Source organism: Diplotaxodon limnothrissa, linkage group LG8 (genome assembly GCF_057381915.1).
Source record: "Diplotaxodon limnothrissa isolate DT_005_m linkage group LG8, D_limnothrissa_male_GT1.1, whole genome shotgun sequence".
Classification (NCBI taxonomy): domain Eukaryota; kingdom Metazoa; phylum Chordata; class Actinopteri; order Cichliformes; family Cichlidae; genus Diplotaxodon; species Diplotaxodon limnothrissa.
Genome location: NC_140603.1, coordinates 16503261 through 16519812, shown reverse-complemented (window position 1 = coordinate 16519812; position 16552 = coordinate 16503261). Strand labels below are relative to the sequence as shown.

At 39.5% G+C, this 16552-nt stretch overlaps 2 protein-coding genes across 2 annotated transcripts; one reads left to right on the top strand and one right to left on the bottom strand.

Annotated features, from left to right (window-relative positions):
- Window positions 1-846: 846 nt before the first annotated feature.
- LOC146626637 (sarcoplasmic/endoplasmic reticulum calcium ATPase 1-like) lies at window positions 847-5802 on the top strand. Its single transcript, XM_085361397.1, has 9 exons — window positions 847-911; window positions 1071-1294; window positions 1411-1631; window positions 1720-1916; window positions 2006-2091; window positions 2174-2307; window positions 2416-2533; window positions 2644-2761; window positions 5142-5802. The coding sequence occupies exons 1-9, from the start codon at window positions 902-904 to the stop codon at window positions 5159-5161; spliced, it is 1128 nt and encodes a 375-aa protein (XP_085217523.1). The 5' UTR covers window positions 847-901; the 3' UTR covers window positions 5162-5802.
- LOC146626636 (sulfotransferase 1C1-like) lies at window positions 5442-15849 on the bottom strand. The gene is made up of 7 exons (XM_085361398.1): window positions 15059-15849; window positions 14303-14431; window positions 12966-13063; window positions 12618-12744; window positions 8720-8814; window positions 7234-7414; window positions 5442-6173 (listed from the first exon to the last, which is right to left on the bottom strand). Exons 1-7 carry the CDS (start codon window positions 15243-15245, stop codon window positions 6061-6063), a joined length of 930 nt encoding a protein of 309 aa, XP_085217524.1. The 5' UTR covers window positions 15246-15849; the 3' UTR covers window positions 5442-6060.
- Between the last annotated feature and the right edge of the window lie 703 nt (window positions 15850-16552).

The following is a 16552-nucleotide window of genomic DNA, read 5'->3' as shown; positions in this document are numbered from 1 at the left end:
TATATATATATATATATATATATATATATATATATATATATATATATATATATATATATATAATGACGTAATGACGTAATCACACTTAAAATGCGTACTTCAAGCATGCAGACCCTGAATTGGGACACAGCCTTAGTGTGTGTTTTTGTTTACCCCCCCCCCCCCCCCTATTGTGTGTAAATGGTTTGGCCAAATCATTATAAAAGCTACCCTCATGTGTCTTTGTAATTAGGTCAGTTTGTGAGTTAAGTTGTGTCTCACTTTGTTTTGTTTAAGGTTCTGTAAATTCCTTTTTGTAGAGTTATATTTAGTTGACCTCTTTTATGGGCCTGCTAAGTATGTTTTTGAATTTTGTTAATTTTGGACTTTTTGAGGGTTAAAATAAAGAAAACCCTTTTTGAAGATACTTTTTTGCCTGTGTCCTCTTTGCTTTGGCTGCTTGGTCCCTCACAAAGAACATTAAAAGCTCTTCTTTGGATGTTGGCTGACTTCTGTTCTCTGTCAAGGTGATCCCACACTGCTTCAATAATGTCGAGGTCCGGGCTCTGGAGGAATAAGGAAATATTTTGTTCTATCCCTGTCAAACTGTCATCATTGGCATTTTTCATAAATTCAGCAAAGAAATGTTTTTTAACCGTAAATTGATGGCACACTGTCATATCTTCATTAATAGTACCGTTCCTGACTTGAATACAACTAGCTTTTCTGCTTTACCACAACCAGTTATGCCTGAGGTGGATCTGAATCCTCCGTTGGACACAGTACAACGGTCTTTGTCCGCCTCTAGTGTGCACATAAATTTGTCTTTAGGCAGAAACATACTGATAAGAGCTGGATCCCCCCTCGTAAGGAGGTCACTGGCTCAATTGAGCTGTGCAGAGCTGCTGGAATCCGTGTCATTATGATCACTGGTTAGTGTCATGGAGAGCTTTTTTATTATACCATTCTTATAATCAGAAAATCGGATCTTTCTGTTCTGCTAATACACAATCATACAAAGTTGTTTTTATTCTCCGGAAACTGTCCTTTTTACAAGGTTTCCACTCATTTTCTCCTTCTCCATGTGTCAGGTGACAACAAGGGAACTGCTATCGCTATCTGCCGTCGCATTGGCATCTTCGGCGAGGACGAGGATGTCTCCGGCAGGGCCTACACCGGACGTGAGTTTGATGATCTGCCTCTCCACGAGCAGTCCGAGGCTGTGCGCAGGGCTTGCTGCTTTGCCCGTGTGGAGCCGTCCCACAAGTCCAAGATCGTTGAGTTCCTCCAGAGTTATGATGACATCACTGCCATGGTAAGAGCCCAGCAGTGCAGGATGCAAACTAAACCTGTTACCGACACAGAGGTTGTGTTAAAGTGTTGTCTGGTGGTTGGTTTGTCTAATGCATACTTCATCTCCTCCAACCGCAGACTGGTGATGGTGTGAACGATGCCCCTGCCCTGAAGAAGGCCGAGATCGGCATCGCCATGGGCTCTGGCACTGCCGTTGCCAAGTCTGCCTCTGAGATGGTCCTGGCTGACGACAACTTCTCTTCCATTGTGGCTGCTGTTGAGGAGGGCAGAGCTATCTACAACAACATGAAGCAGTTCATCCGCTACCTCATCTCCTCCAACGTCGGTGAGGTCGTCTGGTGAGTGACCTGTTTGACACACACTCTGTACAGCTACACATCTTTCTTTTTGTCTCTGGCTTAACTTCAGCCCATTACCCTCCCTCAGTATCTTCCTTACCGCTGCTCTGGGTCTGCCCGAAGCTCTGATCCCCGTCCAGCTGCTCTGGGTCAACTTGGTGACTGATGGTCTGCCCGCCACTGCTCTGGGCTTCAACCCACCTGATCTGGACATCATGGGCAAACCCCCACGCTCCCCCAAGGAGCCTCTGATCTGGCTGTTCTTCAGATACATGGCTATTGGTGGTAAGTGGAACTGTGTGAGTTTGTATGGATTTTGATTGAAAGTAGGTACAACAGTTGTCTACACTGACACGATCCACCTACACTAACAGGATATGTCGGTGCTGCCACTGTTGGTGGCGCTGCCTGGTGGTTCATCTACGACCCCACTGGCCCCGGGGTCACCTACTATCAGCTGGTGAGTGTTTTTCTCTGTTTCCTGTTGCTTTCCACTAAACACAGATGTAGAAATTTACTGATTTTACTTCCTATCCGTGCAGTCACACTTCATGCAGTGCCACGATGAGAACGAGGACTTTGAAGGCCTGGAATGTGAAATCTTTGAGGCTGCTCCTCCCATGACCATGGCCCTGTCTGTACTGGTCACCATTGAGATGTGCAATGCTCTTAACAGGTACTTCTTTGAATGTGATAGAGGAGGATGTAGCTTGTAAAAAAAGAGGTTTCTTCATGCAACAGATATATTCTGCTCTCACATCTCTTCTTCTTCTTCCTCTTCAAGCTTGTCTGAGAATCAGTCTCTGGTGCGCATGCCCCCATGGAGCAACTTCTGGCTGCTCTCTGCCATGACCCTGTCCATGTCCCTGCACTTCATGATCATCTATGTTGATCCTCTCCCTGTGAGTCAGAAGTTCAGTTTGAAAATCTTTTTTGTTTTAGAAGCTCTAGTTTATGTGGATTTCCTCCGTGGGGTTCAGCTTCATCTGACTTCCATTCTTTTCCTCTCAAGATGATCTTCAAGTTGACCCATCTGTCAGTGGAGCAGTGGCTGGTGGTCCTGAAACTTTCCTTCCCCGTCATTGCCATTGATGAGGTGCTGAAGTTCTTCGCCCGCAACTACGTTGAAGGTAAGCAGCACTTTTATAAATCCACAAGAACAAAAATAAACAGAGATCTGTCCCAGTTCCTAAGATAACAGATAATAGTTTTACTTAATCATTCATGCATTACTACCATCATCTTTTCAGACTATTTATTAATATTTTAACTTATTAAAATTAACCTAGCCTTTATCTACCGGTAATTTCATTTTAATTCAATCAGGTTTGATTCTGTGTTTTTAATCTGCCTGTTTTCACTTCTCTCCATTCATCATTAACTCACGTAACCCTTTTGTTTTTGTCCATTTCCAGCTTAAATTCAGCCAACCCATCACCATTAACCTGTAACTAAACCAAGGTATTCCAAGGCTCACACTGCAGTGTGTAGCGCTGTGTAGAGACTGTTTGTCTGTTTGTGTATTTGTTGCTATTTCAATGTGTTCAAGCTGTTATCAGACTCACTGTGACCTCCGGGGTCTCCTCACTACTCATTCATTGAAAATCAAATTGAAAAACATTGGGTATCATGACTTCTGTATGGGGAGACCCTCGAGTGTGTTGATCTGAGGTTTCTGTTTATTGGTTTTTGTTTTTTTCTTCGTGAGATCACCGTGAGCAGGTGAGTAGATCACTTTGTATCTCACCAAGGTTACCTTTTATAATCATTATATAAACATTAAACAAATGTTTTTTCTTAGCACTTTACGATATAGCTGTAAGCAGATAAAAGGTCTGTGTGAGTATTAATTGTTCCCTTTGTCAACAGATTTTACTCTTAATCTCTTTTACTGTTAGCATTATGTGTAGTTTTTTCCTCTAGAGCTGCAATAAACTCCAAAATAATTTATTACATGTTTATATGAAGCTTATAAATAATAACAGTGACTTTTTCATAAAGTAAGCCCCACATTTAAAATGCTCTCCCTTGTAAATAAAGGCTTAAATTGTCTTAAACTTCTTAAACTAGCTTATATTTCTGAAAGAAAGTCATACTGTGAAACTGTTCTTTGTTCTCCTTATGAAGACAAATCGGGGATGTAGCTTTTTTTATGTTTAAACCCTCAAACTCTGGAACCTACCTTCAAATATGAAGTCTAACAATAATTTCAAGCAGTTCTTAAAATACACCTTTTTAATGAGACATTTAGCTAATGTTTCCACTAAATAATAGATCGCTATACAGCCTACGAGTGAGCTCAGCCACATTTAGTGGTCTGGTAAATAAAGAGCATGTGCATTTTGTCTTTGTCAGTATCATGTTGGCCTCCTACTTCTGTCGTGTCAAAGTTTGTTTGTTTTCATATTTCTGTTTATATTCGACAGGATTTTGTGCAGAATTTAATTTTATGTATTGCTTACGGATAAAGTGCTTAAGAAATTTAAGAAAACACAACTATTTTACAAATCTGTAAAGTTTTTACATTTCTTTGGGGGGGTTCAAGTTCATGTTCTAATTTGAGCCAACACACCAGACCTGACTGAGAAGTCAAAAGCTAAGTGAGGGTAACTGTGGTTCAGGGGGTTGGGAAGCGCTTCTGTAACCGGAAGATCGCCAGTTCGATCCCTGGGCTCTCTGTCCTGGTTGTTGTGTCCTTGGGCAAGACACTTTACCCTACCGGTGTTGGCCAGAGGGGCCGATGGCGCGATATGGCAGCCTCGCTTCTGTCAGCCTGTCCCAGGGCAGCTGTGGCTACAACCGTAGCTGCCTCCACCAGTGTGTGAATGTGAGAGTGAATGAATAGTGGCATTGTAAAGCGCTTTGGGTGCCTTGAAAAGCGTTATATAAATCCAATCCATTATTATTAAACACTGAAGCTAATTTTCTGTTCAGCAATGTAAAAAAATAACTGTACTGGCAAAAAAGTAAGTAAAGTCCTCAGTAAGTAACTGGCATTTGAAGTAATAATGTGCTTTATTATTTTGTAAAACAGTAAATTTATAAATACACGAATGACAATATTTCTTTTTTTAGCATCAAAAATATCATTTTGATTAAAGGGCTTGTGTATAAAGGCTGATTAACCAGACCAGAAATATTAAAAAATATTTTAGTAAACTAACAAAACTGTTAATTTAGGGCAGCTGACCACCCTTACCTTGGTGGTCTTATAAATTTTTAAGCACTGTGTATTTGTGTGTCTGTGTGTGTGTGTGCGCGCGCGCAGGTGTCTGTTTATATGTATGTATTTCTGATGCATTGCTTGTATTTTGTAGTTTTAATATGTTTTTATGCTTGTGAAGTCCTTTGATCCTCTACATGCCATATTGAGCTGTACACAAACTGAATTTTGTGAAGCCCTGTCACTTTAAGTTTGAGAGACGCTATCAAAGTGTCATTCTTCTTATCACACGAGAAATCACGTAGTTTTCCTTTGTTTACCAAATCACGTGTCTCTGGTCTCTGCAGCAGGTACAGAAGTTAAATAGAGATGTAGAAGAAGAGGATCTTCAGGGCTGAAGAGAAAGAAGCGGAGGAGAGAGAAAGATCACAGCCAAAGAGGGGAGCCATAAAGAAGAAAAAGACTGAAAAAAGAAAACCTTATGGAAAAAAAAACAAACAATAAAATTTGTTTAAAATCTGCAATAAAAATAGTCTCTGTATAAGGAAGGAGATTGAATTAAAATGAGGGGAAGTATCCTGATTAACCAGATAAAGCAGTAATATTTATGATTTTATTCTAAGAAGTAAAGTATGTATTAAAGGTGATTATTTTTTTTTGTTAACCTTGGATATTCTCAGCTGTTGTGTTTTTGCGTCCATTTTCATATGACTGACTTTCCAGCTCATTACTTTGATTCTAGTCTTCGTTGCTCGTGTCTTGTGCAGCCTCCCTGCTTTAGCTGGGCTCTGTACAGTGTGGTGTAGGGTTGTTTAAAATGACTTCATATGGGCAGAAAAACCACTTGCTTTCAGCCGCCAGCGCTCTCTATAGGCACCATGCGGTCAGCGGACTCAGTTGGAGGTCTCGTGACATAAAATGGGCATGTCTACTCAGTCACAACACTTTTGGTCTTATATATTGTTTACTTGATAAGCTGCAATAAAGTGATGATTAAAAACTTGTGAATTTATTGTGGAGCATGTTTTTATTGGGAGTACATTTAGATGACCTCCTCTGGAAATGCCACGAGGATGAGTGATTACAGTGTTCAACATCCATACATATTAAATGTGAGTCAAACCATTTTAATTTTATAGCAACTATTTTGGTTTTTTTAGCCCATGACGGGTTTTTTTTGTTTTTCGCTTCTGCTGTTTAAGCGTGGCTCAGCGACAGTCATCAGTCTTTGGTTTGCACGGCGAATTCCAGAAACCCCCGGATCCATTAGATGAGGGTCCTGAACGGTATGTCGACGTCCTTCATCTGCTTTTCATAGTCTTCATCAAACAGCTTTGATTGCTCAGCTGTGAAATGGTTTTTCCAGTCACCCACTTCACCTGCATATGAAAAGGAAGACAATTTTGTTAAGTTGGAAAATTTATGCTAAAGCCTCTATCAATGTTTTTGTTTTTTTTTGTTTTTTTGCACAAATGAATAACTGACTGGTGCTTAAAAAATGTTTTCCAAAACAGTCATATGTAATGCCCACACAGTGTCTCATTTACCGCTAATACATTTATTAAATTATAACATGTAACATACAACATGCGTGTAAACACTGTTCACATTTTGTATCACTGTGGATTTTAAATCAAAAACTGCAAAGTGCAGAATTCCAGCTTGAACTGCTCCGGATGTTTTTCAGCCATTTTTATATGTAGTCATTAGATGATTGATTGACAAGCAGTTTCTTGAGGCCATGAAATTTCAGAACTTATCAAACAATCCTTTTATTTAAAATCATGTACGTTTGTTAAACTCATTTTAAGCCTGTGAAAATGTGAGGTTATCTGTATGACTAGCTGTAATGTTTAGCCCCATACTTTTTTAAAAACCTGGACGTCTGCATTTCAGTTACATCTTGACTGTTTGAGTTAAGATCCACTGTGATGTGTACAGAGGTAAAACTCCCAAAACTGTATCTTTGTTTATAGATGTAATTATATTGTGCTGATTAAATACTTAATGACTGGTTTGTTAAAAGTGAGGGGGAAAAACTGACCATATAATTGTTGCAGAAGCCCAGGCTAACGATGCCTTGTTTGAACTAAAAATCCTCCAAAACTTTAAATCGACTCTAGTTAATATCTGCCAACAGACTTATTCATTTGAGTGTTAAGTTGTTGTAATGTATAAATAAAATAGAAGCGAGAGCTCAAAATCCAGGGACCTCTAGGGGGTGCCCCTGCACTGAAGGACAGGTAGCAGAGCAGTAATTGCTGCCTTTGAGGAGCTCAGACTGTTCACAAGTTGATTTAACCTTGTGACATTATTACATGAAGATATTTGTGTGTCTGAGACAAATATAGGTGTTCATGACATTTTAACTGCCCTACGTAAGGCACTCACTGGCGACTGAGATTGACTTTCCTGCATATCTTTAATTTAATAGTGCACCTTTTCTCATGAAAGGAGAGATGGACTGGTCAAACACCGGAGATGGAATGCAGGAGTAGTTGGCCATCGGGTTCTCCTTCATGTTTTTAAAGGAGGTGAGCTCCACGATTTGGCTGACGACCTCATCGGAGACCGACAAGTCCAGGTACTTCATGATGCGCTCCACTTCACGCCGAGGATTCTGGGAAAATAAATGTGACAGAGTATGTGCGGAGATTATTAATTTTTAAAATTCATTACAGATGTTCAAACAGATAAAACAAGAGGGGGTGTCACCACATTACGACTGAAAACAGCAAATACCTGAAGGTAACGGAAAAAGTAAAATCATAAGAAGTGATAAACAAAACACTGCAAACCGGTGAGGAGAGATTACATAACGGAAATCAAATTGGGAGAAGCTGTTAAATGGGAGTTCTTCCTCCTCACTGTGGACAACTGCTCACAGCAGATCATTGCCCTGTTGGGTTTCTCTCTCTAACACTTCAGGGTATTTAGCTTACAATATAAAGTATGCTGATATTTATGAATTGACTGGTCATGTGAAAAAGGATGTTTATCACGGGATTCTGTGCAGTCCTGTGAAAAACTAAGTACACCTTTACTGCTTCAGTTGGTAGAAGCAAGCTAATTAAATGCGCTTGATTAACTGATCTTCAGGAAGTGTGAGCACCTCTATAAAAGGTTTGCAAATACAGCATATCAACAGAAAACACCTCATACCAACTGTTAAGTAATCTACAGTTAAATGTGAAGCCATCTGTCCAATAGGTAAAGTTTCACTGAAATTAGATCATGTAAAAGGACAATGGCCACAAGCACAGCAGCAAATCTACCACAAAAGGGCTGGGAAAGAAAAGAATAAAGGTAAGCAATGGCCCGATCAAAGTCCACACCTCAAACTAACTGAAACCTGGGTTTAAATAAAGGTCTGCAAACATCAATGAACTAAAGCAACGCTGTAAGAAGGGTCCAAAAGTCTTCCATAACGATGTGAGAGACCGATAAGGTCATACAGAAAACCTTCACTTCAGGTTATTGATGCTAAAGGTGCTTCTACAAGCAACTGAATCACTGGGTGTTTTCCACACGACTGTGCAGTCCAACTTTCTCTGTCGTGCAACTAATACATATATACAGTTCTTTGAACAATATCTCAAAGTATTTTTTTAATTTATATTGAATGTCTTTTAAGAGTATGGTACATTTGTTTTTAAATCTTCAGAAATAGGAGATTTGCCGGTAGTCACATTGTTTACAAAAAAATCTGCTCTTTCTTTTCAGCTGTATGTCAGACAGTTGGCATTACTTTTCTTTTTTTTCCTTTATACATGAAGCTGGTCTAAATCTGCGTCTATAACAAGGCTTCCTAATCATTCAATCTCAGCTTTACATATGAGATCAAAGGAATGCGCTGCGTTTATTACGTTTGCTTTGAAGAAGGTTGCGCAACATGCTTTGGTTATAATCCACGTGTTCTCCTCACCTCTTTCATGTCCTCGTAGAAGAGGTACAGAATATTCCTCTTTTCTCGCTCCAGCCAGTAACCTTTCACATGATCATACCAGGAGCCCCATGACACTGTAGAAGCAGAGCAAAGGCCATTCATTCAAGCAGCTTTGATGAAAACATTTCTCCTACTCCAGTCCAGGTTTATGCTGAGTGTATGTTTATATTTACGGCTATCGTAAAGCCTCATTAACAGCTTAACATCAACATTTATGACAGTAGGTATTTTAGTAACTGTCGGCTGATAAGAGACTGATAAACTTGACCACCTTTAATGACTTTACAGCTGTGTAACTGCAGAGCTGATGAATTATTGCAAAGTGATGAATTATGATTACATAATTCATCATTTCTTTATTTTATACTAGGAAAATTAAAAGTACGTACAGTGACTTATTGACAGATGTGTCATTCTGACTAGCTTTAATATCAATATTTGGTATGACCACCTTTATTCTACAATACAGGCAGCTTAATTTCTTTCAGTAGTTTTCAAAGATACCGTACTTCTCTTGCTTTTTGAAGGACATTTAAAGATGTTGGCTTCCTTTTGTTTGGTTCTCTGTCAAAATGATCCCACATTGCTCCAGTAATGTTAAGGTCCAGACTCTGGGGAGGCCAATCCATGACTTATAGTGTCCTATTGTGTGTGTTTTCTATCCTGGTATGCTTTTACTGCGTTTGCAGTGTTTTTAAGATCATTGTCATGTTGAAAAATGAGGCTGTTGTCATGGTCTGTCTACCACTTTTTTTGTCCTCCAATTCTTTAAAACATTTTATGCCAAGGTTTCAGCTAATAGCTCTTTGAGAATCATCACAGATTCAGCTAAAGAAATTGAAACAAATTAGTGTGTTTTTTTGTGACAGGCTGCTAGTAACAAAGTGTCTAAAGACACAATTTACAGTCACTGCACGCCCGAAAGATAAGAGAGGTGTGCTCAGAGTGATGGGAATGATAAACTTTGTTGGAAAATTCATACCTAACAGTGAGAACATCAGCACTAAGGGAGTTACTTTGTGAGTCCATGGAGATAAAACAAGTATGTGAGGAGACGGCTGTAGACAAGGAGCTACAAACAGTGATGGAAACTATCCAAGGAGACTGGCCCTGCTGTTGAGAGGCAATAGGATTGTGATACCACATAGTCTGAGACAAGGGATACTTCAAAGAATACATGAGGGACAACTGGGAATAGAAAAGTGTAAAAGGAGGGCTAGAGACACTGTGTACCGGCCTGGTATTAATAAAGACATTGAGAACATGATCGGAAAGTGTGAAACATGTAAGAAGTTTCAGAGCAGATTTCTAGAAACTGTCATTAGTGACAATGGTCCTTGCTATTATTGCAAAGAATGGCAGAATTTCGCAAGAGAATATGGCTTTAAACATGTCACACAAGTCCTCAACATCCACAGGCAAATGGCAAGGCTGAAAAAGGAGTGCACAACATCAAGCAGCTTCTGGAGAAGGCTACAGACAGTCAATCAGATCCTTATTTAGCTCTGCTGAGCTACAGGACTGCTCCTCTTGACTGTGGTTTATCCCCTGCAGAACTGCTGATGAGTCGTAAGCTACACACAACTTTGCCCTGCTATGCAGAGAGCAAGCAGAGTGAAGAAATTATAAAAAAGCAAGAGCATCTGAAATGGAAACAAAAACAGCAATACGACAAGGGAACAAGAGCACTTGGATTGCTTGCAAAGGATGATGTAGTGAGAATCCAAGATCAGAATGCATGGAACAGGAAAGCCATTGTTCTTCAGGAATCAGGTCCGAGATCATGTGACGTAAGAACTGAAGACGGTCATGTGTTCAGAAGGAACCGTCGCAACTTACTGAAGACTAAAGAGACATTTCAGGAGGAACAATGTGGTGAGGAAGATGAAAATGTTGATGTGTCACATGCAGAGACAGTGTCTGACTTGAAACTACTAGATGGACATGGGTATGTGGAAAAGGTCAGAGGTCAGAGCATACGGTCAAAAGACCAGTTAGGCTTAATCTGCAAAACTAGTGAACTGGATTTGTTTTTATCTTATATTCTGATGGTGTTCACAAAAAAAAAGAAAGAAAAAATATTAATGAAAAATATTAATGAAAAAAAGGGGGAGCACATAAAAGAAGACTGGTCTGTGGTGTGGCATAAGGATATTAATAAAATGTTTGGAGCGGCAGCTCGCAAAGCGTAAGTGGATGTTGTGTTGTTTTTTTAACAAGCGCTATGAAGACAACACAGTTCTTTGTGAAGCTGTCTGTTTTGAGTAGATACAATACTGGTTCATCCCTTGAATTGGGTGCCTTTTTGTGCTTGAATGATTTATAAATCAGTGTTAAGTGATTTTAAAAAAATAAACAAAATATTCTTTTAAAAATAGTGAGGTACAGTGACTTAAAATGACTGAAAAAGCAGCCAGTGGAAAACTTTGAAAGACCTTCAGAAAACCTGAAGAACTATTGCTCAAGACCACTTAAAGTTAAAGGGCTCCTTGAAAGCAAAGCATAAAGAAATAAGGGTTGGGTCAAAAGTTTACACATCAGTACACATTTGCATGAACGGTACATGTTTTCAGTTCCTGGCAAACTGACAAGCCTCTGATTCTTATGAACAAGTTTCATGTTTGTGCCTTGAGCAGTCGAGCGCAACCAGTGAGCCAAGGTGGAATATGAGTTTATGCATGTAATGTTTGAACTTTGCCAGATTTTAGATCTGATTTTACCTGATGAACCTGCACACCCACTCCAATCCCTGGAGGTTATCAAAAGTAGCAAATCAGTCAAAGACTGACTGAACCAAAGTGCAGTCTGAGCTCCTCGGGAGGTCCTTCATATCAGCTGCTGTAAGCCCATTTAATGCACAGTACTAATAATATGAGTTTTCCAAAATGTTTGCATATTTTCATGTTAGTTACTGGGTGTTTTATTTATTCATAAATTATTAACTTTATTAGGAATTAATATTGTTTATGTCAGTGTTTATGGCATGTAAATGGCAATGTAATTTCCTGCAAACAAAGGATCTATCTTTGAATCTGATTAACTGACGGACCATTAAATTTGTTAAATAAATCAAGCCCAACGAAACCTATTATGTACATTTCCACCATATTGTGTTTTATGAAAGGCCACCTTTTTGTTCCCTAATCTTCACCAAACTGGCACAGATGCTTTAATATGTTCCAGTCAAATCAGCAGCAAAGCAGCCAAACTGGTTATATGTCACCAAGATTTTGATTTCTATCACAACTAAACACTCTCCTCTCAACAAGCTGAGAGGAGTCAGGTAATAATTCACTTTGCATTACCCAACCCAGTGACTTCATTTATAGGTAGTTAACATATATCCAATTGTTAATATAAAGACATTTCAAAAAGTTATCATTTAATGACCCTACAGCAACCATTTAAGTCTTTTTCTAAGGAAATCATTTTTTTTCCCATTCTGGAATGAATGCATTGAAATTTAATAAAGTTGTGTGATTGGTTTCATACTTACTTACAAAGCAAACTATGTTCCTAACAAGGCACATATGGTGGGAAAAAAAGCACAAAAGAAATAGCAGTAAAGAAGCAGCTTTTTTATGGCTGTCATGATGAAGAAATATTCCATTTATTTATATATTTTTAAAAAAAGGTTACATTTTCATCCAGATCCTCCCAAGATATGCGCGCTACAGCCACTCAGGGTGCAACTAATCTTATCATGACCACTCAAGCATAAAAGGCAGTTACACAAGTTGTCATAGTTTCCATCCACCATCACATATTTTGTTCACAAAAGCCTCCAGGCAACCAAAGACGCTGCTTTGGTGGGTAAACATATAGGGCTATTGATGGCTTAGAATAGGTATGAGGACACAGAGGGAAATATACTTACGCTCTCCTTGCATAAACTTGTGGATGTAGCCACCAAAGGGCCCTGGCTCAGGCTGGGTCTGATTCATAAGATCAAAGTAGTAGTAGCTCACCAGGTTGTCTTTGGCATTGCGTGCCACGTAGATCGACTTCCCACATAATCAGGAGGAACACAAAAAGATATTCACAGTACAGAGAACATGTTATTTGATGAGATTGTGTCTAGCATGGCATTCGTAACCTCCCACCTCATTTATGTGCCGTATCATGAACCTTTTACCTTCAAGCTGCATGAGTTTTCTGTCTAGTAAGAAGCAATAAAATGAGGAATTTCTACTCTCACTGAAGTCTGATAGACAAGAAGTCTCACCTTGCATTTGTTTTCCCAGAATCCAGGAGGCACCAGCTGAAAAGGAAGATGCGTCTTGATAACTCTCGGGGGATCCATTTTTTCCAGAAGATCAAGACCTGAGACATAAATCCAGGGAATTGGACACAGGAAAAACTTAACATGTGTATTCCATGATTTCTCATATATTCCAACCAATGGAAACTGCTTATTAGCATTGTTGAATTTACTTTTTTTTTAACATGGTTAAAATAACATTAAACAGGAGAAAAAGTTGACACGGCCATTTAACTTAAGGCAAATTTCCCAAAAAATGTGACAGCAGTATTAATTTAATTCAATTCAATTTTACTTAGCACCAAACCAGAGCAACTGTTGTCGTGATTTCTACTAAAATGACCGAATGACTCAGCATATTGTGAACTAATAGGATTTCACCTTATTCTGAGGTATTTGCAAGATCATTTGTAGTAGCCTACTACAAGAGAATGATATCATCCAGCTATTTTGATGTAATGTCATTTAGCTCAGTGTTTTGTTATACAACCGTTTGCATTAACATGGAGCCTTCCAGGTATCTGTTCTTTGAATAACCAACCTGAATTAGAAGAAGTATATTTAAGTCCTGTTTTTACTTTTTCCCAGATGACTGAAAATGAATAAATACAATATAAAAATGTACCTGACAAAAATAACAAACACAGTAGGGGACCAAGTCTGGATAATCAAGGTAAGAACACCTGAAGTGATTAGAGACTGATGAAACATAGGCATGTTTTGTTGAGTCAACAGTCCAGGGGAGAGAAAGGGTGGGAGGGTAAAGTTCATTATTTTCTTTCTTGTATCTAATGGTTTGGATATAGTGGTAAGTCTAGCACCCCAGTACATTTAAGATTTCCTTAGACAGTAGTAACACTGACTGTTGTGCCAAAACCCTGCAGCAAAACACTACAGCTACTTTTTTAGCTGTCTGTGACTTATTGTTATAAACCTGCCTGTTAGGTCACCGTGACATGCTTGAAAGTTGGCTTCATTGTAAAAATTCAACTGGCTGGTATTAAAGTTTAGTCAAACACAAATATGGCTAATCTGTGTTGGAAAAGCACAGCTGCGTTCACTGAAATGACCCAACTACAGTAACTTTTGTTGATCGCCTACAGAACTCCAGTTCAAGTCTTTTCTTTGGAGGGATATGCTTATGGGTTGAGAACTCATTGACTCTGATTGGGATGGGAAAAAAACGATCCGTTACAGAAACATTCCTCCTTGACTTGTTTTTGTGAGTTCTGACATGCTACAACTACATGTTAAACCTGCTGAGTCACAGTAGAGAATAAAAACATAGATAAAACACACACCTGAAGGGATGGGAGGTGGGGAGAAGATCTCTAGGAATGGACTGCGGACAGGTGTGGGGGCTCGTTTGCAGGCCTCAGCATCTCCATTGTGAAGGAGCAGGTCAACAATTTCCTGGGTCCATGTAGTCCCTATGAGACAGAGACATCAAACGGTGCACTGCTAAATCTCACCACATTGAGTAAAAACATTAACAACAGTCCAACAAACGTCTTTTTTGACACCAGCTACTTAGTAGTGCCACATTACAGCAGATTCCACAGTCTAACAAATTAGTCCAGAGACTGAAGGGCAGGAAAAGTAGTCTGTCTTTGTTGTTTGTTTGCTTAAATTATAACTCTCACACTTCATGAAGGCGTAATTACAGGATTAGTCTAGAGTTACTGGTGTTTTCCTTTATTGCCTGCTTGTTTAAGCAGTTACACACACACAATGTTTTGGTAGACTTAGTGGAAAAACTACTTAACAATCAAGTAATGGAAGAAGAAGAAAGCATTAACACCACAATGGAAAAATATTTCCTCACAAGTTAAAGTGCTGCATTAAAGAGAAAAGGGAAAGTGTGCTTCATTTTCTATGCTGTTTTGGCAGTGCAGTCCTGCATATTTTCATGTAACATCTGAATTTGCAACAGATAAGGAAAATGCACAGTATTTTTCTCCATACCCGTGAGTGGAAGTGTAAAGTGTTAGAAATGTAAGAACGCAAATAAAGCTGCTTGAGATCAGTACTTTGTGTCTAACACTGTTTCTGAGTACCTGCTTTGGGGTAGGTGGCGATGAGGAGGTCCGATGGATCGGGACAAAAAGCCCAGATGTTGTCCCAGTTGTTGGCGATGTAGTTCATGAGAGGCACTCCTCTGACTGGGATGAGAGGGAAGCGTGTGATGGAGGAGCTGGCCTTATGAATAGCCTCGCTATAAGTCATTTCTTTCTCCTCTGACATTTTTTACACTGCCAAAAGCTGCCTCAAGGAAATCAAGAACAGAGAGCTAAAATCTGCCTCTTTTAAATTGAAGAGAAAAAAAAAACTTCAACAAACTCCCGAGGTCCTGCCTTCAGCTGTCTGTGTCAACCACTCACTGCTGATTTGCCAATGAGCCACATAAATCCCAGCTTCTAATGGTCCTGTTCTTCCTGATTGTCAGTCCCACAGTCAGCGTGTTTACTTCCTTTTTAAACTGTCATTATCTCCTCCTTGCATGATCCCGGCCAACAGCAGCGCTGCCTTGTTTCCTCTTGATTTCTCGTGGTCTGCAGCGTAAGTCGCCTCCCAGATCTGAATGCGGGAGCAGGAGTCTCTCAGCGGCCTCTCAGAAACAATGAACTCCCAGCTGAAGTCTGAGTGCCTCAGTCACTTTAAAACGTGTTTCTTTTTGCCCCTCTTTCTATCTTTGTAAGCTGGCTCCCTGAGTGCTTGTACCCAGGTTCTTATCAGTCTGCGATCACAGGAACTTGCACCAGCAGACCTACACTAAAGTGCCCTTATGTAACGTTCCTAGTTACGTATGAATTCCACTTTTCCTCACAATACTGTCTTGACTGCTTCCTCTGTAATCTGAGGAAGGAAAAAGGGAGGGTCGCGAAAAATCCTGCAACCCACAGAGAGGTGGACTTACATGTGGAGAGTACAAATGAAATGGATTTAAACTTCACAGTTAAATGTGTAACTCTGTGTAAAACACTCTGACCACTTGCGTTTCTTGGTCTTTTAACAGAGTTGTGTTCATTGATTCACACTTTTTAATCACAATTTTAAAAAACAACCAATTTTTAATCACAATCAGAAAATTAGTGGCCAATCTTTACAAAAGCACATTTGGACTTTGATCCTTCAAAGTAAACAAAATGTTGACCTAATTCCAGTAAAAGAGTGCATGGCAGGGGTCTCGTTTCATATTGTATTGTCTTACAAGAAGAAAAATGTTCTTGTGTAGACACGCTGCTGGAGATTTATATGGACTTCATAGGTTATCTATTCAGCCAGATGAAAGTGTTTAGACTTTACATTCCAGGATTTTCAGAGTTAATATCCTGCCAGCGATAGAAACAATATTTTCACTATAAACAGGTTGAGCTGTCTCAGTGGAGTTCAAGAATGTTTTTATAAAAACTGTCTGGGAAAGTTGAGAAATTTACTACGCGTACTACGTACGGTGCGTACTATAAGTACGAGTGCGGAAGTGAGAGGCTTGTGAAATGGGACGGTCTAGCCTTCGTCGCGCTGTTCAGGTTGCCTAGCAACCATGATAC